The following is a 20,626-nucleotide window of genomic DNA, read 5'->3' on the forward strand; positions in this document are numbered from 1 at the left end:
TTATCTTTTTTTAGTATTATTTAATTTTAATTTAAGTTATTGTGGGTTTAGTGATATGAATATAATTTATTTTTATATTTATTCAATTAGTTGGCGTTAATATAATTTTCTTAATATTTATTAAATTTAGCGTCAATTTAATTAACATTGATAATTTGTAATACTTATATTTATTTAGTTAGTATTAACTAAGCTGATAATAGTTCTATTTATTTAAATTAATATAAATTTAATTATACTAGATAAATTCAATATATTAACATAACACAAAAAAAACCCACGAAAAGAAGGAAATTTTTCCTTTGAGAAGTAAGGGCACGAAACATAACTGAATTTTACTCATCGACAATGTTGGTTTCTTTGGAAGAGGTGAAAACGTTAATTATAACTTCTTCATCAGAATGAAACTAAGCATGTTACACCATCGCATTGAATATCCCAAGTTATTTAGAGTTAGCTTCACCTTAAAAATTTCACTCTACTAAAACTATTTTTAATTTTTTATTAATTTAATTCTTATGAAATGTAAATTCTTATTAATTTATTATCTTTTATAAAAAACCAATCTTATTTGAAAATATATTTTAAATGTCAACACCTCTCTTAAAAACTGGTAATTCACCACTCTACCAAAAAAATTCCTTTCTCTTTTGCTGAATTGAACATGTTTTTGGTTGATTCCCAAATGCTGAATTTTTGAGGTAGCTGGTTGAAGTTGGTTTATCCCCAACTTAAAAGGTAATGATAACTGATAATGTTATCAACACCGCCCTAAAGGACCCCACCATTTAAAGTAGCTTCACTATCTGATGTGCTACAAATTCTAACATCCATCAAGTAGATTCCAACCCCCCTTTGCCAAAAAAGCTTCTCCATCAGATGCCCCATGAATGATTACCAATGCCCTAAGCTTCATTGCTACAAGTCAAAAGTTCACAAAAATGTATAAAATATATATGTATGTATATTTCTGATATACACCCACTTTCTATTAAAATATGCTTGAATGTTATAGTTAGAAATGTATATGAGAGTAGTTTGTTTACAAAAGAAAGTAGATGAGAGGGTATGTCAAACAAATGTTTGTGGAATTTGTTATGATACACCTTTTTTTTTTGGTAAATATGCTCATATGATGGATTGAGGATGTGCATCGAGACAACACACATCCACTCCTTCCAAGGCATGCAAAATCAAGATTCCTTCCACACATCTTTTCTCTGTGGAGAGGCATGTCATGAAGAATCTGGAGTAAATGCCATGGATTTGGTTAATAACTCAACTGAAAGGCCAACTACAGGATTATAGGAAAGGACTTATATTTTCTTCTGATATGATTAAAAAATTGAATAGGGGCAATAGAAAGTTTTATAATGACACTTGTAACAGTTTATCACGCTTCAGAAAATTTAAACTTTGTGATGATGAGCCATTATTAGCATAGCAAAATTGCAACCACTTGTATATCTGCTCTTGTTAAAACATGCACCATGGCAAAGTCCTTTGTCTTGATTTTATCATATGCAAGCAATCTACAACAAGAAAGCATCAATTCTTCATGCCTGGCACGTGACAAACAGGTAAATAAGCCGGTTGCAAAGTATCTTAGCAGAGAAAAGGAGCAAGAAAGTTGATGCTTGTCGGTGCTCAATCTGTGAATTCAGTAATCTTCTGTTCGAGTTTATGAAGTACATATACATTCATGATTCATTGAATAGATCAAAGCATGTCCCACTCTAGCTCAGTAATTGGAAAACTCTTGCCCGAGTAATATGGATGTATGGCATAAGATAGAACATGAAAGTTGAATCCCTTATTTTCATGTAACAACCAGAAAGAGGTTGAAGTATGTTTGGGAACTACTTTTTCTTGAAAATAATTAATTTGATTCTTTAAAGTTCTCTTGAAAAGTTGACAAAAATAAATGATTATTTCTTTAAAATAAGCTGACAGAACCAATACTGTGATGGCTAGTAAGTAATTCAGTAGCCACTTAAAAGAATAACTAGAGTTGCATAAACATTATTTATTACAATGAACTTAATTAAGCCAAATCATTCCCACAAAGGGTTCACAGATTCTGCTAGAGCATCTATCAGTTGTCAGAAGACTTTGACTTGATTGGTATCCCTTTCCATTTTTCACATCTTGTGTTAGACAACCAAAATGCATAGGGATACCACATATCCTTTAGCTATACGCAATATGCCTGACATGGTTTCTCTTTTGATGGAAGAAAAATTTAGAAAAGAAAATATTCCTTCATTGCTTTACAGCCCCCAAATATGCCAAAGGAATTTGTTCTGTGTTTCATTAGATGGCTTCTCTCACACTATAAGAGAAAGGTAACAAAACTCTCTCCACCAGAGCCTCACAATTATTCAGTTTTTCTAGCATAGATGACTAGTTCTAACAAGAGGCTTGAGGTTCAAACAGAAGATCAAACTCCACATAAATGGTGTGTTTCACTGGGAGAAGAGCCTTTCAAGAGATTCTTCGGCCAGACTAATCCATCAGTGCATAAGGTTTTTGGTGAAGGATCACTTTTCAGTCCACTGTTGTTTGGGAAGTTCTTTGATCCTTCTGACGCCTTCCCTCTATGGGAGTTTGAGTCAGATGTATTGTTATCTCATTTAAGGAGCTCCAGCCAAAGCACTGTGGATTGGTGTCAGACAGGTGAAGGCTATATATTAAAAGCAGAAATACCAGGTAAGACAAAGAGCTTTTCAATTACCCTTATTTTGTAAACTGAATATATGTTAAATTATGATACAATGAAACTACCCCATCATTTTATAGATCTGAAAAAAAAACTATGATCTCAGAATTGGAGGAACTATATTATATTTGTAGGCACCTAAGGAGAGCTTTCACCTTGCTTCAAGAATTTTCTTAACTTGTACTAAGGGGTAGTAATCTATGAATAAATAATATAGGCACTAATAGTGTAACACTGTCACCTAACTATATCTAATTACAAACTGTCATGTATGCTAATTACTTTGTAAAGTAAAATTAAGAATAATTTCTGATTAAGAATGGTTTCCGATTAGTTGATAGTGCAAACTTACATTTGTTAAGCTCACAAACTATAGTGCAGTGGATCTTTGAAGCAAATAACCAAATAAATGAACTTGAGCCGATTGGAGTTGATGGGGCCAAGTTTCCTTAGATTCAATTAAGAAAAGTGCTTAACTAGACAAAATTTCTGTGACACCAGTGGTTTGTCAAAACAGGAACTGGGAAAAGTAACATTCAAGTCATTGTTGATAAAGGGAAGGTTGTGGAAATTAGTGGACCGTGGAAGCAGCAAAGAGACTCAAAGGCACATGACTGGAGATGTGGCCATTGGTGGGAACATGGATATGTGCGAAGGCTTGAGATGCCAGAGGATGCAGATTGGAATAATATAGAAGCATACATACATAATGATATATACTTAGAAATACGGATTCCGAAGAGCCAACAGGGTCGTGATCTTCCTCAGGGAAAGGACGTGGCTTAAACATGCAGAAGCACTGTAAATTTAAGAAATAACAGGTGAAGAGCTACTAGAGTTTGTCACAATCTATTAGCAGCTTCTATGCATATTAACATTTAACAAAGTTATAACTCTCAAATCTCAAACTGATATCAGCCAGCATGAGAAGGCCTTCTGATGATGTATAACACATATATATGTGCTAGGGGAAGGGAATAAAAAGAAATTGTGTTTATTTAATGTTAGAGTTGTTTTTTTAATGATTATTTTGATTGACAGTGATCATTGAAAGACGAACAGAGGACTTTACTATTGTAGTAGCCAATGCAATATCATGATCCCCATCAGCATACATTTCTACTGAGAGTTTCAAGTTTCCAGATTAAATACATAGAAAATAGTAGAAAATGTTCATACTACATCAAAGAATACTGTTTCATTGGTTGCTCTAAAAAATCATAAATTTGTAATAAATTGGTCTCTGTAGAAACACAAATCGGTAAGAATCATCTAAAAATAAAGTTACATGAGAGTGGAAGATGTACCTAAAAAGATATTAAAAGCAATTTATCCAACTTAATTTTCAAACTTAAATTACCCAGATAACTGCTCCTTACAGCATAAAAAACAGACAAATCATAACAATGTCCTAAAAAGAGAAATTCTGAAGTTGTGCTAAAAACTAAGTTTAAATCAACATGAAATACATACCACATAATAATGAAAATGAAGAGATAGAATGGAATGCAACACATCTATATCTTTATATATACATATATTTTATATAGTGAAGGCCAATCCTCAATTTCTAGATGCACAGGCAACAGAACAGCATTTAATGACGCAAACAAAATTATATATGCTTGAAGTTACATAAACATTTGTTTCATAAAAATATGCAATGGGTAAAGCAGCAATTCTCATTCTTAACAAGTCCATGGACATGTATATTAATCATCACAACTCCATTGTGCATGCACATTTCAAAAGACATTCATGATTGAGTAAATGGGTTGGTTGTAAAAATTTATTGTTAGTTGAACGTGAGCCTCATGACATTTAAAGGAATTATAATCCGACAGCTGTTTTACCTGCAAAACTTAACAAGATTAGGCACCACAAGTCACACATGTTTTCTACTCCTAATAATCTCTTGCATTGTCTTCAGGGGCACCTGGTTTTACTTATCCACTTGCAACATAAAGGAAACATTATTTTGTAAGTAATAATGTGATGTAATAGACAAAGAAATGTTGTTGTACAATACTGTGTGAATAACACAATTCTAAGTATCTTGAACAGTGTCATGCAATTTTCTCACTGCCATTGTCCATCTCATTTTAGAGGGTCAATAATTCATTATGATGATCAATTAAGCATTGAAAATTGTGCCCTCACATCAGGTAGCAACAAAGGAAACGAGATAAAAAAACACCATGACAAGCACTACTCGTCCAAATTTACCTGATTCACAAATTGCATAATAATGACGACTTTCATGAAGGATTGGAGCAAAACAACATGAAAATTGAAAGAATCATCAGACCTAATGAAAGCCAGAAAACTCAATGACAAAATATACTATTCCCAACTTCAAATAGTTATACGAAAAGAACATTGCATCCATGAACTATATAAATCTTAATTTTGGTGTGTAACGAAAAGGGCTATTAGGACAAATGGACCCTAAAACACTACTGATTAATTAAAACCCGGCAAAGATTCCATATCAGCTAAATAAGTAAGTGAAGACAAACTCCCCTTACAAAGTAGGTTTTACATGATTAAATTATATCTTCTAAACCATTTTTGATATAGCTTAATACTAAGGCACCCTCACAAAAATGTTAACAAGGGAGGGGAATTTCATCTCTTATGGGCACTTGTTAAATACAAAGAAGGCAATGTATAGCAATTATATAGCATAAAGAGCTGAAACTTTTTGAGACAACCTTATCAATGAAGAGGCCCAATACACCTGGTTGCGTATGATTTCTGAAAATATAACTGTCCCAGAGGCAGTTTTTTCCCGAACATGTAAATGGCATTAATTGGACACAGTTACGTGTAAGCCATAAACTTTGTAAGACACATTTAACGGCTTGCCAAATGACACTGACAGAGACAACTCAACTGTTTCGTGTAAAATAATCAAAAGGAAGAATTTCTTGCAAAAACAATGTTACTGTTTTTTCTTCTTCATCAGAATACACCAAAGAAATGTTACCAGTACCTCTCGCATGCTAAGCGAGCGCTCTACCATATGAGCTACATCCCCATGTTATTTTCATTTGGAATTATTCTATAAAACAAATATAATATCTTATTTCTATTGTATGTTTATGGATAATGGATGAGAATATATAAGATTAATTAGCGAATGATCAAATAAATTTCTGTTCAAATATCGTCGATTCTGAATTAAAATCTTTGAATTTTGAAATGTTAAATATGCGATGAAGACAAATTTGCCTTTTCATGGTTTTCAGAGTTTTTGAATACCGAGTGAATTACGTTTTCAAACTTGTTTTGTTCGACTCTTTTAACACATTTCACTCTCTCTAAATTTAGTTTATTTTATGGGTGTTAGTATATTTTAAAATTATAAAATATAATTCAAATGTTTTTTAGATATTTCAATTAAGAATTTATAAAAAAAAATAATTCAAAAGAAAATTTTAATTTGTCTTTTCTATTTATTTGATATCTAAAATATTGGAAAATAAAATTAAATGAAGTAATTATAATAATTTAATAGCAATAAATATGATATGATAAGATTTTGTTTTTTACTTTCAGAAAATGAAATGAAATTATGAACTGAAAACAGTTAAAGTCATAAATGATTGAGCAAGAAAATCATGAGATTGATCAAGTCTTTGTGTTGAATGCTGACTTCATTTCCTTCATTTTCAATTTTTTTTATCATAAATATATAATAAATTAAGAGAAAATTTAAGATTAAGCCCAAAATTAAAGGAGTGAAATATATCTTATCTCACTGTAAGGAAATCATGAAATAAAAATCAATTTTAAAAGAAAAAATAATAATTAGTTGCTATAATGACTACATTAGAGATCATTTTAGAAACTAAAAACACTTTTAATTTCTAAATTAATTTTTATTATTGTTAAATGATTTTTAAATTTGTATCTAATTAGCAACTAATGATTTTGTTACCAAATTTAGAATATAAATAATTGGTAGTTAAAACCTGATAGCTAATTAGATACCAATTTAAAAACTATTTAACAATAATAAAAACTAATTTAGAAATCAATTTTTTATTTACTTTTAAAATGTCTTTAATTTAGTTACTATAGTAATTATTTATTTCTTATTTTTAAAATTGATTTTTATTTCAGAGTTTTTTTTTTTATTGTGTGATAAGCTTTAATTTTGAAACCATAATAAATGTCTAAAGATAAACAAACAAGAGAATTCCAAATTCCATGTTGGTTTCATCATCCAGGTTCCCTAGAGCAAAACCAAGCAGACCAAAACACTCAGATATGGCTTCAGTTTGGTCAAACCAAGGTTCAACTTTCATTGTAAAGTACTAGCTAGGTTTCAGGATAATCTTCAATTCATGACACTTGGAGAAGTCACTGTTCAGATTACTGCAGGCCAACAAGTGCAACCAAAATTCTCTACTTGAGTTGATTTCAGTTTTAATTAGTCTACTCATTTTGTCCCACACTACCTTGGAATTGTTAAACTAACATTAACCCCAAAAGCTAAAGTGAATAATCAAACTTAGTTTACTCAATGATCATGTGAAAGTCAAAGGGCCACACATAAAAAAAAATGATGCCATATACCATTTATAAACCAACAAATTTTAAGCTACATGTGCTCTTTGTTATATGTAGAAACTTATGTGTGACCAAGAGCTTTGTATTATACACCCAAATGATAATTACAATGTCAATAGTTATTGGTAGATCAATGAGCCGATGGAACAATAAATATGCAATACTTACTAAGCAATTATGTAGTTATTACTCATCACACCTAACTGATAATATTCCTTGCTGCCTCCAACAAAGACTTAATTAACCTTTCCACATACTTAAGAATCAAGCACGGAATTGCTTGGCAATCTAGCAAAGGAAAATTATGTGGTTAAAATAGTATTTGTGACAAGCCTAAAATCACCAAAAATTTCCTAAACGCACTTTCATTTGTGGTAACACAGACCAATACTTAATGAGAATTTATGCAAAGCAAGACCAAGCAAATGGTGTGTGATTGATCTATTATTATTCCCTTGTAATTTTGCCGACAGTGCCAAAGGGCAAGATCCGAACATCTAGAGTGAGATCGTGACACAAAGAATTTTGAGCTTTATTCTACTTAACATGGACAATGATGTCCACTATATATATTATTGTAGCAATGCAATGCAATGGAATGCAATGAACACGCTTAGGACAAACTTTCTTTTGGTGCATAGAGGGAGGAGGATAAGTCAAATCAAGAAGCATAGTTGAAGAAGAAGGCTCAAAGAAAAGAGGGGGTCATAAGAAAAGGACAAGGAATGCAGCTGAGTACCAAGAAGTGAATGGAAACACCAACAAACAACTACTTGTGTTGAGTCATGTATGGTACCTTCTTCACTGTTTCCCCTTTCATAACTTGGCACTTGGCAAAGGGTGTGCAGGCTAATTAACCTCTCTTGGCAAAGTGTAAATTCTTAACTCGCTTCTGACACAACTCAGATAATTGTTTAGTGGTCTAAGAAGGCTGCAAAAGTTTGGATTTAATTAATTATTAGGATTTGGATGATGTTCTGTTGGATCCTGCTACAGCAGCAGAATGAACTAATAAGGTAATTAATTTATTCTTTTTTATTTATTTAAAGACTGTTGAAATGGATTTTATTCATTTATTTGTGTCACTTGTCTAAGGTCTGTTGCTCCTGCAGTTTGGGAATAAAATTACCATCAAGAAAATGTTTCTTTCTCCCTAATCATCTTGTGTGATGGAAAAAACACACAACTGTTGTAGCAGTTTAGTTAAAATGCTGAGAAAAAAATTATTGGTACAGAAAAAAAATTCACCCAGTTCCACTTTTTTAGATGTGTCTTCATCATTTTTTGTAATCCAAACGTTGGGATTATAATAATGTATCACGCGACATCACTGCTAGCTTTCAAAAATCATAGACAAATAGATATTAAAATGAAAAAAACAAGAGGTTTTATATGGTTTAGCTATTTATTTTGTAAAAGATTATATATGAATCTAAGGTAAATGAAAGCATTTCGTATTCCTGAAGGTAACTTCAGTGCTACCAAACCATCACTTTCAAGCAAATATTACACATCCTTTTTCAATTTGTTGAAGTCTTCATCAACTGGTATTTAATAAGTTTCAGTTTAACCCTCTTTATAACAATACAACAAAGGCAATACATGTAGTTTGTATAAGATTCTTTAATGTTAACAGATAATATGCAGTTGTGTTAAATATTTAGAAAATAAATATTTAACTTCCCTGATATGGTATAAAAAAAAATAACTTGCATAAAATTATTTAAAATAAGTGAGAAGACATAAAGTTTAGTAAATATTTAAATTTAAATTTCTTGGGGTAATTAATGTATTGCATGGAAAAACGAATCTTACACGTGATGGGCAGGAGGTGATTTAAAAAGTTGAAAATGTGAGGCAGTAAAAAATCTAAAGTAAGTCCTCACTGACAAACAGTACCAAACACAACACAACACAGATCTACAATTCATTGGAAGTCCACTTACCAACACAACAATAACAACAATCCATTAACACTTTTTCACCTCTTTTTTTCTTTTTAAGGATCCACCTCCATTTTTCTTTCTCCTCTCTCTTTATGCTCTTTTGTGTTTGTGTGTGTGTGGATTATCACCAATCTCTTCTTCCTAAAGCAACTTCTTTCATCTCTTGTTAGCTTTCAACACAATCCATGACATGACCCCACAATACTAGTTCTTTCTTTCTCTCTTTACTGCAGTTAGTGGAGTGGTGAGCGTCAAAACGGAGACTGATGCCAACCATCATTCACATACACACCTTCAACCTCTTCAAGGTTCAAAGGTACCTTCTTTTCTCATGCCCATGATTTGTTTTTCCCTTTTTCACCCGAGTTTCAGTCACGGGGTTGTGTTTGTTAGTTTCCCGTAACATTTTCTCAGTGCAAGTTAAATATCACGGTTAAAAAAGTTATCTTTTTGTTGTGGTTTTCCCAGTTTGTGGGTAATGAGCTCCTCATAGACAAAGACCAGCGAGCTGGGTCAGAAAGAAGAGATGGTGGGAACTCCTATTAACGGAAGAACAAGGCCAGCTTTTGGGGTTGTAAATGGTGGCCATGATCTTGGCCCTAGTAGTGCTCCACCAAGCAATGCTGGCTCAGATTATGGCATTATAGAGTTCACCAGGGAGGATGTGGAGGCCCTGCTGAATGAAAAGGCCAAAAGGAAAGACAGATTTAATTATAAGGTTAGTTGAAGTCTGTGGCTTGGCTTAATGGTCATTGAGTTTGTGTGATATGTATTTTATTTCTAGGTTGTTGGCATTGGCTATTTATGTTTGAGATCCAAGGGTTGCCAAGGTTTTGGTCCTTAATTAGGGTATACTTGTATATATGGTAGTTCTACTTGAATTACTGCTTGGTTAGTTATCATTGCCTTATGTTAACATCAGGTTTTGTGCTCTTAGGAAAGATGTGAAAATATGATGGATTATATAAAAAGGCTGAAGGTTTGCATCAGGTGGTTCCAAGACCTTGAGATTAGCTACTCACTAGAGCAAGAAAAATTGAAGAGTTCATTGGAATTAGCCCAGCAAAAATGCAAAGAGATAGGTTGAGATTGTTTCTCCTTTCCTTGTTTGGAAAAGCATTATCAAGTTTCTGGACTAATGCAGTTAGATTTATTTAATTGCAGAGTTGTTACTAAAAATCAAGGAAGATGAACTAAACTCAATTATTGTTGAAATGAGACGGAATTGCACTTCTTTACAAGAGAAATTAGTGAAGGAAGAATCAGAAAAAACAGTAAGTGAGATTTTCAAGTCAAGTCAGTGGAATTTCATGGGTGAAGCAAAATGCTACGGAAAGGTTAATATTTGATAATAATTTATACTCATTATCTCTGAAAACACTAGGCAGCAGCAGAAAATCTTGTTAAGGAGAGAGAGGCCAGGCTGAACTTTGAGAGGTCACAGAATACACTACAGGAAGATCTTGGGAGAGCACAACGGGACCTCCAAAGTGCAAATCAGAAGGTAAAATAATATCAAAGTCTCAATTCAATATTTTTTATGCTTCTTGTCTTGTACTGTTAGTTGTGTCAGGAATTATTCTTATATCTAAATGTCCACATCAATGGATTTCTACAGATATCATCACTCAATGACATGTATAAGCGGTTACAAGATTACATAACGAGCTTGCAGCAGTACAATGGAAAACTTCATTCAGAGCTTTCTTCAGTTGAAACTGAACTTAAGCAGGTGGAAAAAGAGAAAGCTACGGTAGTGGAGAACCTTACTATGTTAAAGGGCCAGCTTACTTTGTCTATGGTGAGTTTGCTGCTCTGGAGTCTGAACTGTTTTAAATTCAAATTCAAGTAGCCATGGTTAAGAGAGCAATAATAGTTGATACCTACAAGTAATATGCATTTTATCTTTCTTCTGTATTTTCTTCTTTATTTCTAATCATAAGTAAATGCGGACATGTTATTATTATCCTTCCTTGGAATTTCAGGAACACATTTTACTTACCATGCAACTAGTATCTTACGTAGTTTCATTGGTTGTTTTACTAGTCTTCTCAAGAAGAGGCCACGAAACAGAAGGATGCCTTGGCCAGTGAAGTTGGATCTCTTCGTGTTGAGCTGCAACAAGTGAGGGATGATCGGGACCGCCAACTATCTCAAGTGCAAACTTTGACTTCAGAATTAGAGAAGTCTAAAGGTTCTACGGAGAAGTCCTGCTCTGAACTGAATAACTTGACCATAAAAACAAATGAAGTGGAGGTTGGTTTAATCTTGTTCTTTTCAACAAATGTCACATTCTCTTATTATTGTAGAAATCTGATTATTTTTCTGCACAGGCAAAATGTGCTTTGCAAGATGAGCGGATAAAGATGCTGCAAGAGAAGCTCACCATTGCAGAGGAAAAACTGCAGGTAATGAATTAGGCATAAGGTTAAAAGAAAAGGAAGTCCCATTGGACTTGTGATATGATACATTGTATTTTGTTCCTTATTAGGTTTCTGACATATCTGCAAGTGAGACAAGAACAGAATTTGAAGGGCAACAAAAGCTTGTATATGAGTTGCAAAGACGTCTGGAAGATGCAGAATATAAAGTTATAGTAGGGGAAAAGCTGAGGAAAGAATTACACAATACGATTTTGGTAATTCCCTGAGCCAAATATTGTTGATTATGGAAAAAAATAAAACAACATCCACACCATACTAATATCTGTTTTTTACAGGAACTGAAAGGGAACATCCGTGTGTTCTGTAGAGTGCGGCCTTTGTTACCTGATGAGGTTTGTAGCACAGAAGGAAAGGTTATTTCTTATCCCACATCAATGGAAGCTTCTGGACGGGGCATCGAATTGACGCAAAGTGGTAAGTCTCATGATACTAACCTTGAAGTTGCTCTTTTTTCTGATTGATGTATGCTTGTTATATTTTATTACTTAACTATGTAGTAACTTATATTGCTATTTCTGTTTTAGGCCAAAAACATTCATTCACATTTGATAAAGTTTTTGCACCTGATGCATTACAAGAAGAAGTTTTTATTGAAATTTCACAGCTTGTGCAAAGTGCTCTTGATGGTTACAAGGTAATCTCTTACAGTTTGTCTCTTATTCCTTATATATTGTTTCAAAATCATATTATATAGATTGCACAACTGCTGACAATTGAGTAATTGCTAGTCAGATATGGAACAAAACTAATCAAAAAGGCTTTCAAGTTTTGATTTATAATGTGATATAATGGACATTTTCTTTTCCAGGTTTGTATTTTTGCCTATGGTCAGACAGGGTCAGGGAAAACTTATACAATGATGGGCAGACCTGGACATCCAGAAGAGAAGGGCTTGATCCCTCGTTCGCTAGAACAAATATTTCAAGCAAAACAGTCTCAGAAACCCCAAGGCTGGAAATATGAAATGCAGGTGATAAAGAGTACAGTTTTCTTTATTCGTGGAACATAAACTGTGATGTTAAGGTCTAAGAAGGTTTTTGCTTCTTAAAAACTAACAGGTGTCAATGTTGGAAATATACAATGAAACCATTCGTGATTTGTTATCTACAAATAAGTCATCATCAGATGGAACACCAACACGTGTGGAAAATGGTACTCCTGGAAAGCAATACTCCATCAAACATGACGCCAATGGAAATACACACGTTTCTGAACTCACGGTAGTGGATGTTCAGAGTGTAAAGGAGGTTGCATTTCTTTTAAATCAAGCTGCTAATAGCAGGTAATTACTTCATAAGGTTCCTTATAGGTTTCTATTGCTCTTATTCAATGTAGATATTATGGCCACGTTATATTGCACATCCCTGTGATTCATAGTATAGGATCAAGAGACAAATGAACTACTAATTTTGGGAAAAAAAGGACATAGTTCTAGTGCAACAAAATATTTTGATACACTTCTAGAAGTTAAAATCCTTTGCCTGTAGTTGTTGAATTTAAATGTATTTGTTTTTCTTTTAGATCCGTGGGCAAAACTCAGATGAATGAACAATCTTCTAGAAGTCATTTTGTATTCACTCTTCGAATCTATGGTGTGAATGAGGTATGGTTGTTTCTCCTCTGATGAAAATTGAACCATTTAATGCACTCTGAAACATTCTGACATGCATTCAAATTGCAACCTGTGTTGTTCTGCTAGAGCACTGACCAACAAGTACAAGGAATTCTAAATCTCATTGATCTTGCTGGGAGTGAGCGTCTTTCGAGGAGTGGCTCAACCGGGGACCGATTGAAAGAAACCCAAGTATGTAAATTCATGATGTTTTGTATTTCAAATAGCTATACTTATTTGCTTTCTATCAATCTAAACTTTCCTTCTCTTGTAATTAGGCAATAAATAAAAGTCTGTCATCATTAAGTGATGTCATATTTGCCTTGGCCAAGAAGGAGGATCATATCCCATTCAGGAACTCAAAGCTAACATACCTACTTCAGGTGATTATTTTTTGTTCTTATTTTAAAATAATCTGTAGTACATAGTTGTTTACCGTATATTAAATTCAACACAGTCTCATAATTTTCTCGCCTTGTTGAAGCATATATTTGAATGGTATAACATTATTAGTATCCCTTTATTGTAATTTCTATACAAGAAACTATTTCATAACTAAATTATATTTCATCTATAGAAAACCAAAGAAATCATGTCATGTAGCTGGGATATTAGATAGGCAATCAGTTGAATGTTCAACAAAAATTGCAATGCAGCAGATTTGACAATTTTACTATATTGATTGCTTCTTTGTTGTCTTGTAATCATTTGAGGTGATCTAATTTGCTGTGCTCGATGGTGAACAGCCTTGTCTAGGTGGGGACTCAAAAACATTGATGTTTGTTAACATCTCTCCGGACCAAGCTTCAGCAGGAGAGTCACTATGCTCTCTCCGGTTTGCATCAAGAGTTAATGCATGTGAAATTGGAACACCACGCCGCCACACCAATGGACGTCCTATAGAATCTCGCTTGACCTATTTCTAATCTTTCCATACATCAATGAATGAATGAATATATTGTTTAACCTATTTGTGTAATCGCTACTATAGCCAAAATAACTCCAATTCTAACATCAGTGATGTTACATCACCTCTATAGATTGTAATGTATAGTAAAGAAGTTACTAAGTATTCATTTAGTTAAAAAGAGATTTCTCATTATTATAGTTCTTTTGGAAAATTCAGCTTGTTCTTATACTTGTCAGTCTTGGACATTTTTGGAGTATTTAATTTTGTCAAACGTGTAAGAATCAAAGTGATAATCATTGTTATCTTCGAGAATGTTTTATAAATCAGACGTACTAAATTCACTCTCGAAATTGTTTACATTCTATACTGTGGAGATAGTCACGTGCTTCTGTACTTTTGTGTTCTTAAAAATTGTTGGATTGGTTTTCACTCAAGCATCAAGTATGCCATTTGGGTGTAAGGTAGCATTAGCATGTTTCTAAAGTATAATGCAGACATCATATAATGGCTAGGGTGGTGATACACATCCATCAATAAATGAAATTACTGTAATAGTACTTGACACTATCATACATTTGCAATTCTTCTGAAAGGCACCTATTAACATCTTCCTATGTTCTTGATGAGCAGCCCTTCTCTTGGAATCAGTATTTTACATCAAAAACGTATAATTGGTTTTTGACAAGAGAAATAGTAACACAGCTTGGTTAAGATCATGTCAAATTGTTTCGTACAGTACATCCATCCGGTCCATGACCTCTCTAAGCAAAACTTCAGTTTCCTGATAGCATGATTGTGTCTCAGGTAGACTTTTATTCCTTGAAGCTTCTTCAAGCTGTCATTGAATCACAAAGTCACTTTGACAATTAGTCCAGCTACTATTATAGCATAATAACTGATAAAACACATAATTTTGATTGGGGAGAAAAAGAAAGAGTATTACCCTTTCAAAATTATCAAACAATTTGTTAGCCATATCAGTTAGTTGCTGCTTTTCATCATCCACTGGAGTGGCAGAGATAAGCTTGTCAAAATCATAGTATATGATGGTAGACTTGAGTCTTAGGTACTTCCTCACATAGTTGAGTGTGTCTGCATGTACCAAATCTGCCATCGCTAGAAGATCAAAGGAATAATGCTTTATCCTTTGCACACTTCCTTTCAGTCCAATATTTGGCATGAACAATCCCCTTTTAAGAAAAGAACGTGTCCCCGTTTTCTCATTTGCAATATCTAACCAAATAATAAACATTCACATCAGAAGATATGAAATGCCCTATTTTACTCATCAAAACTTGCAGTACAAAATTTAGGTAGTTTAATGTCTACCCAATTGTGAGTACAACAATTTTTACACTATTAACTAAAAGAAAAAACTGTATCAGAAATCATTTTTAAGACAGTTATTGTAAAAATGAACAAAACTAACATGTATGATTATTAAGTCATGTAAGAAGTTTTCATAGTATCTGTACACATTCTTAGCAGGTTAAACAATAAAATACCGTAATAATTGAAAGAAAGAAGTGTGAGTAGAATAAATAATGAAATTATTGAAAATTTGAACTGTTCCTTTGTTAGCCAATACTTATTGTATCTTACTTCATCTTTTAGAATACAAGATGCAGATTTTAGAGGGTAAAATAAAAAAGTACTATTGTCCCAATATGCAATGAAAGCCAAATTTGAACTCATTTTATTTGCCATGTATGTAACTATGTGTTTAAACTATAGTTACAAGAGAGCTTACTGTTAGTGACAGTTAGTCGAGGAAGAGGGTGATCTTCAACCCAGAAACCATTATCTTTGGCTAATGAAATCTTGTCATTGAATGGCCATGTGAGCACTAGAGTGGCAAGCCCTATTGCTGCTGCTCTTCTTGTGGCTTGAACTGGACATTCTGATGGTTCCTCTTGTGTTTTGCTTCCAAGAAATCCAACTACTTGTCCTCTTTTTATGCTATTGTGTGCATTTGGAAGACATGTGAGGGGTATTAAGGTTTTGGAGACTCCTCCATGCAAGTTTGTGAAAGGAGCCATGGTGATTAAGGAACTCAAATGAGTGAAGTGTGAGACAGAAAGATGGTTCATCAAAGCTTGGAAAAACAAAATTTATGTTATATCACTGATATCCTTTGCCAAGTGATTTATATCCAATGTGTGCCAATAAAATGTTTATCCTCATCAAGGATTGTATAGTAATTTCAATTTATCTCATGTATGGGTTTGCTGGGCCTGTTCTGTTATGTTGTGGCCCAATTATTTTTTTAAGTCTTCTTTTTGCACCAATTTAAAATATTAATGCATTTTAATTACTCGTAATTTATTATAACTTAAGAGAATATCTCGTTTTATTGAAGTAAAATCCTATATTTGATTTTTATAAATAAAAGTATGGTTGAAAAATATATATTTCATTGAAAATAATAATAAAAGCATTTCACTAAACATCAATGATTAACAAAATTAATAATGTAATCATTCAGAGGCTGAAATTTGGAAAACTATAATAACATCTCATCAATATCGTTCTTTCTTAACTTTTTTCATTCTTAGGTTATTTAGATTTTGGACTAACCCTTTTTTTCAAATGCATGAAAATATTATATTTCAAGGAAAAATAAAGCTTAGTAAATTAAATTGTCTAAATTTCAAAAATATTTTAATCTTTTATCTTAAAATTTCATTATTTGAAATTATAATTAACTAAATTAATTTATTTGAGAGAATAAAACTTTCTTAGTCCCTGTTTTTTTTAATTCATACAAAACTTTATTAGAAGCTTACTTGTCAGAAATTAAATAATCACGCACAATATCAACCTTATGTTAAAATGAATAAAAGTAAGAGTTAAATAAATATATTAAAGAAAATTCCAGTGTTTAAATTTCGAAGATGAAAATATACTTAAAAATTAATAATATAAATAATTGATATCTATTTTATTCTTATTACACGATGAAAAAACTTTAAATTGCAATTTTAAGCTTTCTAAATATTTTATTTGGCAGTATTTTTTAAAATTTTAATTTTCATATCTTAGAAGATATATTATGTTTCTCTAATATCTATTCTATATGCATTTTACTTCGTTTATTTTTTTTCAATTAAACTCTAAATCCAACGTATTCATTTAAGATATTTGTAAAAATATTTAATTAATTAAAGTATAAAAATATTTATAAAATTTAGAATGATATCTGATGCAATATATTTAAAGGTTCCACATCATTTAAAAGTAGGTGATAATTTATAAATATTTTCTCTTTTAACTTATCCTTTTTTTCCATAAAATAGTGATAATGAATAATAACTTGAGATGTCATAATTATTCTTAAAATTTTTATTTTTTAAAATTTTATATATAAAAATATTTGTGTGTCCCTCTAAACAGAAAATATGAAATGTTTAGTATGTCATTATAAATAGTGAAAGAGATATGAAACATGAAACATCAGATAATATTTAGATATGATAATGATGCTATTATTTAAGGCGGAAATAACATTAAAATTGTAAATGTTTAAAAATATTAAAATTACAGAAAAAATAGAAAAAAGCAAAATCATATATAAGAAATAAAAGAAGGTTAAGATTACTGTGGAATTAATAAACTGGTGTATAATCCAACAACTGGGTATGATTAAATAGGTTAAGTTACCTTATCACCTTCTAATGCTTGATAAGGTTGATACCCAATAATTTTCATGAATGGAGAGCCACATAAATATATCAAACATGAATCTGAGGGCAATAATGCCCTACATACCACAAACCCAAGTTTGTTTGATATACTATGTAAAATGATAAGGTTAATGACAAATAATAACATTTTGTACGCATTAAATGATGAAAGGGACATTGATGAGATTGTTACAACCTTAACTATATTGAGATATTATATTCGATTATTGTATTTGAAGTATTATTCATTTTATAGTTTGAAATTTTGTAAAGATTTTGTTCTTAAAAAGTGTATTAGAGAATTAAAGGAGGAATGTGTATTTAAATTATTCTTAACATCAACTCTTTAACAATGTGAGAAAGAAGGTTTTTCATCCCCATAGGCGATGTCAATGTTTCGACCTTAAATATGTTAAATAACATTGTTTGGGTCAATCAACTATTGTCCACTTTGGAGTTTGAAACTCTGTCACGATTTTGTCCTTAAAAGGTGTCTCAAGAGATTAAGAGAGGAATATGTGTATTTAAATTGTCTTTAACCTTGACTCCTAAGCAATGTGATACAATTGGGTGTATCGAAACTGAGCTTATTCACCTGTTTATTGGATTTCAAACTAGGGGTAACTACCCGCAATAATCAATAATCACTCAAAAAATATGATAATTAAATCATAATGATCAGTTCATACTATGATCATCGCTTATTTCATGATTTATCTATCCATAATGTTTCATAATACCTATTGAATATTCTTGACAATGATTTGGACGTAGAAGATTTACAAATATATGATAATTTCCAGAAAGTACACATTGAATCTTTCTTACTCACTTATATACATTGATATTTCCAAAAAACTCTAACTGACTTGAGTTGGAGAGTCTTTCTCATGTGTACCTTCCCTTTTTTTCCTTTTTCTTATTGATCCAGCCGGTTGACTAAACGCAAGAATGTTGCCTCGTCACGACCTACACTCACCAGCTTCAACACCACGTGCACTTCAAATCCTCGCTCCAGATTTCCTCTTTGAGAACCTGAAATTACAGAACGACGCCACTGCGGCCAGTGGCGCTCCGACGCTCAAGTCAACAGCAGGAACACCAAAAACTCAGAGAAAATGGATCTTGTGGAACCGTGCTCAAGTGCCCTATCTCTTAAATGAATCGTAATGAATCCCCCCCTTGAAATTCTGTTAAGTTCAGCTTTTATACCTAGGCATTTTCTCTCTCCAGACAGTTACACTTTTGGACACGTGGCTCGTATCCAACTCTACATGTGTCATCATCATCTGGGGCTAAAGTAACTCAAGCGTCATTTCTACGTATCTCGGTACGCGACTAAGTTACCCATACAAGGAGTAACCTAGCACGTAACACACTCTGGAGTGCACACCTGACAAGGCAAGTACCGGGATGCAACAAAGTACACCATCTTTGTGGTATCGTCTGTCGCAAGTGCCACCTTCTTCACTGACACGCCATGCATGTTCTAGCTAAGGAAACCTCGCTATCAATGAATGTCCATTCTGGGAAACCCCATCACCGATGAGCAAGCTGCTTCCTCTAACTCACTTCTCATGCTAGGACATGATCACCTTGTATCTTAACCTCTATGTTCTGTGATGATGTTTACACGCCTGAACCTCCTAACAGCCTTAACTAAGTTTACTAAAACATCCGACAATGTGTTTCTTACGGCGATTCCTGACCACTTGATCTTCTATTCTCAAACACAGCGATGATATGAAACTCTAGCGACAACGGACTATGTACACTAAAGAACGCCGCTTCAACGAATGGCGACTATGTTAACTTCTTGACTACTCGTCTTTCTCTCGACCACGTGTCCCTCTAAGCATGCTCCACATAGTCACTCACTGTCCACGTCACTTATCTTTTGTCAATACTAAATAACTTGACTTGCAACACAATTATCTCTTTACCACCTTAGATCTTCAACACTTCCTCCTAGTAAGAATATATATGATATAGAACAATCTCCAATATATTTTATATTTTTGTTAGCTATTTTCTACCCTTAAACTTCCAAATAGTGAACCATAAGAAATTAATAACATTTTCATATTCAAAGTCTCAAGACACATGATAGCTTTGACCAAAAGGACACTTGTTAATTTTTGTTATTCAATGTCATGTATTACTTATTTCAACAATGTGTGTTGATCACGAGTTCATTAGAGATAAGATTAATTTAGAGTGTATAAGTGGAGTAATCCTCACTTTCGATTTTGTGAGGCTGAGTTAAACTTTAATTTATTTTCTAATATGATATCAAAACTTATTAGTTGGTTTTTCATGTCACTGTGAAACCACCCTCAAATATTTAACTTTACATATGAGATGTTTATGCCACGTGATAAAAACATTAAAATTCTACGTGAAATAAAACTAATTTTTAACTAATTTAAAATATATAATGGGACCATTATCACAATGTATGTTGAGTTATTCATTACTCATACTGTATACGGTCCATTCTTCTGTGCTCTGATGGTGAAACATAGCAGCATTGATTATATCGCTTTTATTCGTGTCAACCTACACTACACGAGACATCAAGAGAAGTTGATTTGGCAAATTTCTAGACATCATTCACTGTTACAAATTTTTCTCAGATATTCTAAGTGAGACTTGTGTTATATTTTAATTTAATGCATGAACCATATGCACATGATGATAACCACAAAATTGGCTAATCCATAGGCCCCAGCTT

At 32.6% G+C, this 20,626-nt stretch overlaps 3 protein-coding genes across 4 annotated transcripts; 2 read left to right on the forward strand and 1 right to left on the reverse strand.

Annotated features, from left to right (window-relative positions):
* The first annotated feature begins 2,031 nt into the window (after positions 1-2,031).
* LOC137835332 (21.7 kDa class VI heat shock protein) lies at positions 2,032-3,721 on the forward strand. The gene is made up of 2 exons (XM_068643801.1): positions 2,032-2,709; positions 3,237-3,721. The coding sequence occupies exons 1-2, from the start codon at positions 2,400-2,402 to the stop codon at positions 3,503-3,505; spliced, it is 579 nt and encodes a 192-aa protein (XP_068499902.1). The 5' UTR covers positions 2,032-2,399; the 3' UTR covers positions 3,506-3,721.
* A 4,171-nt stretch (positions 3,722-7,892) lies between these two features.
* Positions 7,893-14,420, forward strand: LOC137835333 (kinesin-like protein KIN-14N). 2 transcript variants are annotated; one of them, XM_068643803.1, is made up of 19 exons: positions 7,893-8,084; positions 8,204-8,313; positions 9,477-9,559; positions 9,712-9,961; positions 10,181-10,325; positions 10,408-10,517; positions 10,628-10,747; positions 10,862-11,044; positions 11,290-11,499; positions 11,577-11,651; positions 11,735-11,881; positions 11,963-12,101; positions 12,212-12,321; positions 12,496-12,657; positions 12,746-12,969; positions 13,209-13,290; positions 13,387-13,491; positions 13,578-13,682; positions 14,046-14,420. In XM_068643803.1, the coding sequence occupies exons 4-19, from the start codon at positions 9,770-9,772 to the stop codon at positions 14,223-14,225; spliced, it is 2,289 nt and encodes a 762-aa protein (XP_068499904.1). In that variant the 5' UTR covers positions 7,893-8,084; positions 8,204-8,313; positions 9,477-9,559; positions 9,712-9,769; the 3' UTR covers positions 14,226-14,420. The 2 variants fall into 2 exon arrangements, with proteins under 2 accessions (XP_068499904.1, XP_068499903.1); XM_068643802.1 differs by having other exon boundaries at positions 7,893-8,313.
* A 291-nt stretch (positions 14,421-14,711) lies between these two features.
* Positions 14,712-16,348, reverse strand: LOC137835334 (photosynthetic NDH subunit of lumenal location 3, chloroplastic). The gene is made up of 3 exons (XM_068643804.1): positions 15,960-16,348; positions 15,153-15,442; positions 14,712-15,044 (listed from the first exon to the last, which is right to left on the reverse strand). The coding sequence occupies exons 1-3, from the start codon at positions 16,297-16,299 to the stop codon at positions 14,928-14,930; spliced, it is 747 nt and encodes a 248-aa protein (XP_068499905.1). The 5' UTR covers positions 16,300-16,348; the 3' UTR covers positions 14,712-14,927.
* Between the last annotated feature and the right edge of the window lie 4,278 nt (positions 16,349-20,626).

This window comes from Phaseolus vulgaris, chromosome 5 (assembly GCF_000499845.2).
Source record: "Phaseolus vulgaris cultivar G19833 chromosome 5, P. vulgaris v2.0, whole genome shotgun sequence".
Taxonomy (NCBI): domain Eukaryota; kingdom Viridiplantae; phylum Streptophyta; class Magnoliopsida; order Fabales; family Fabaceae; genus Phaseolus; species Phaseolus vulgaris.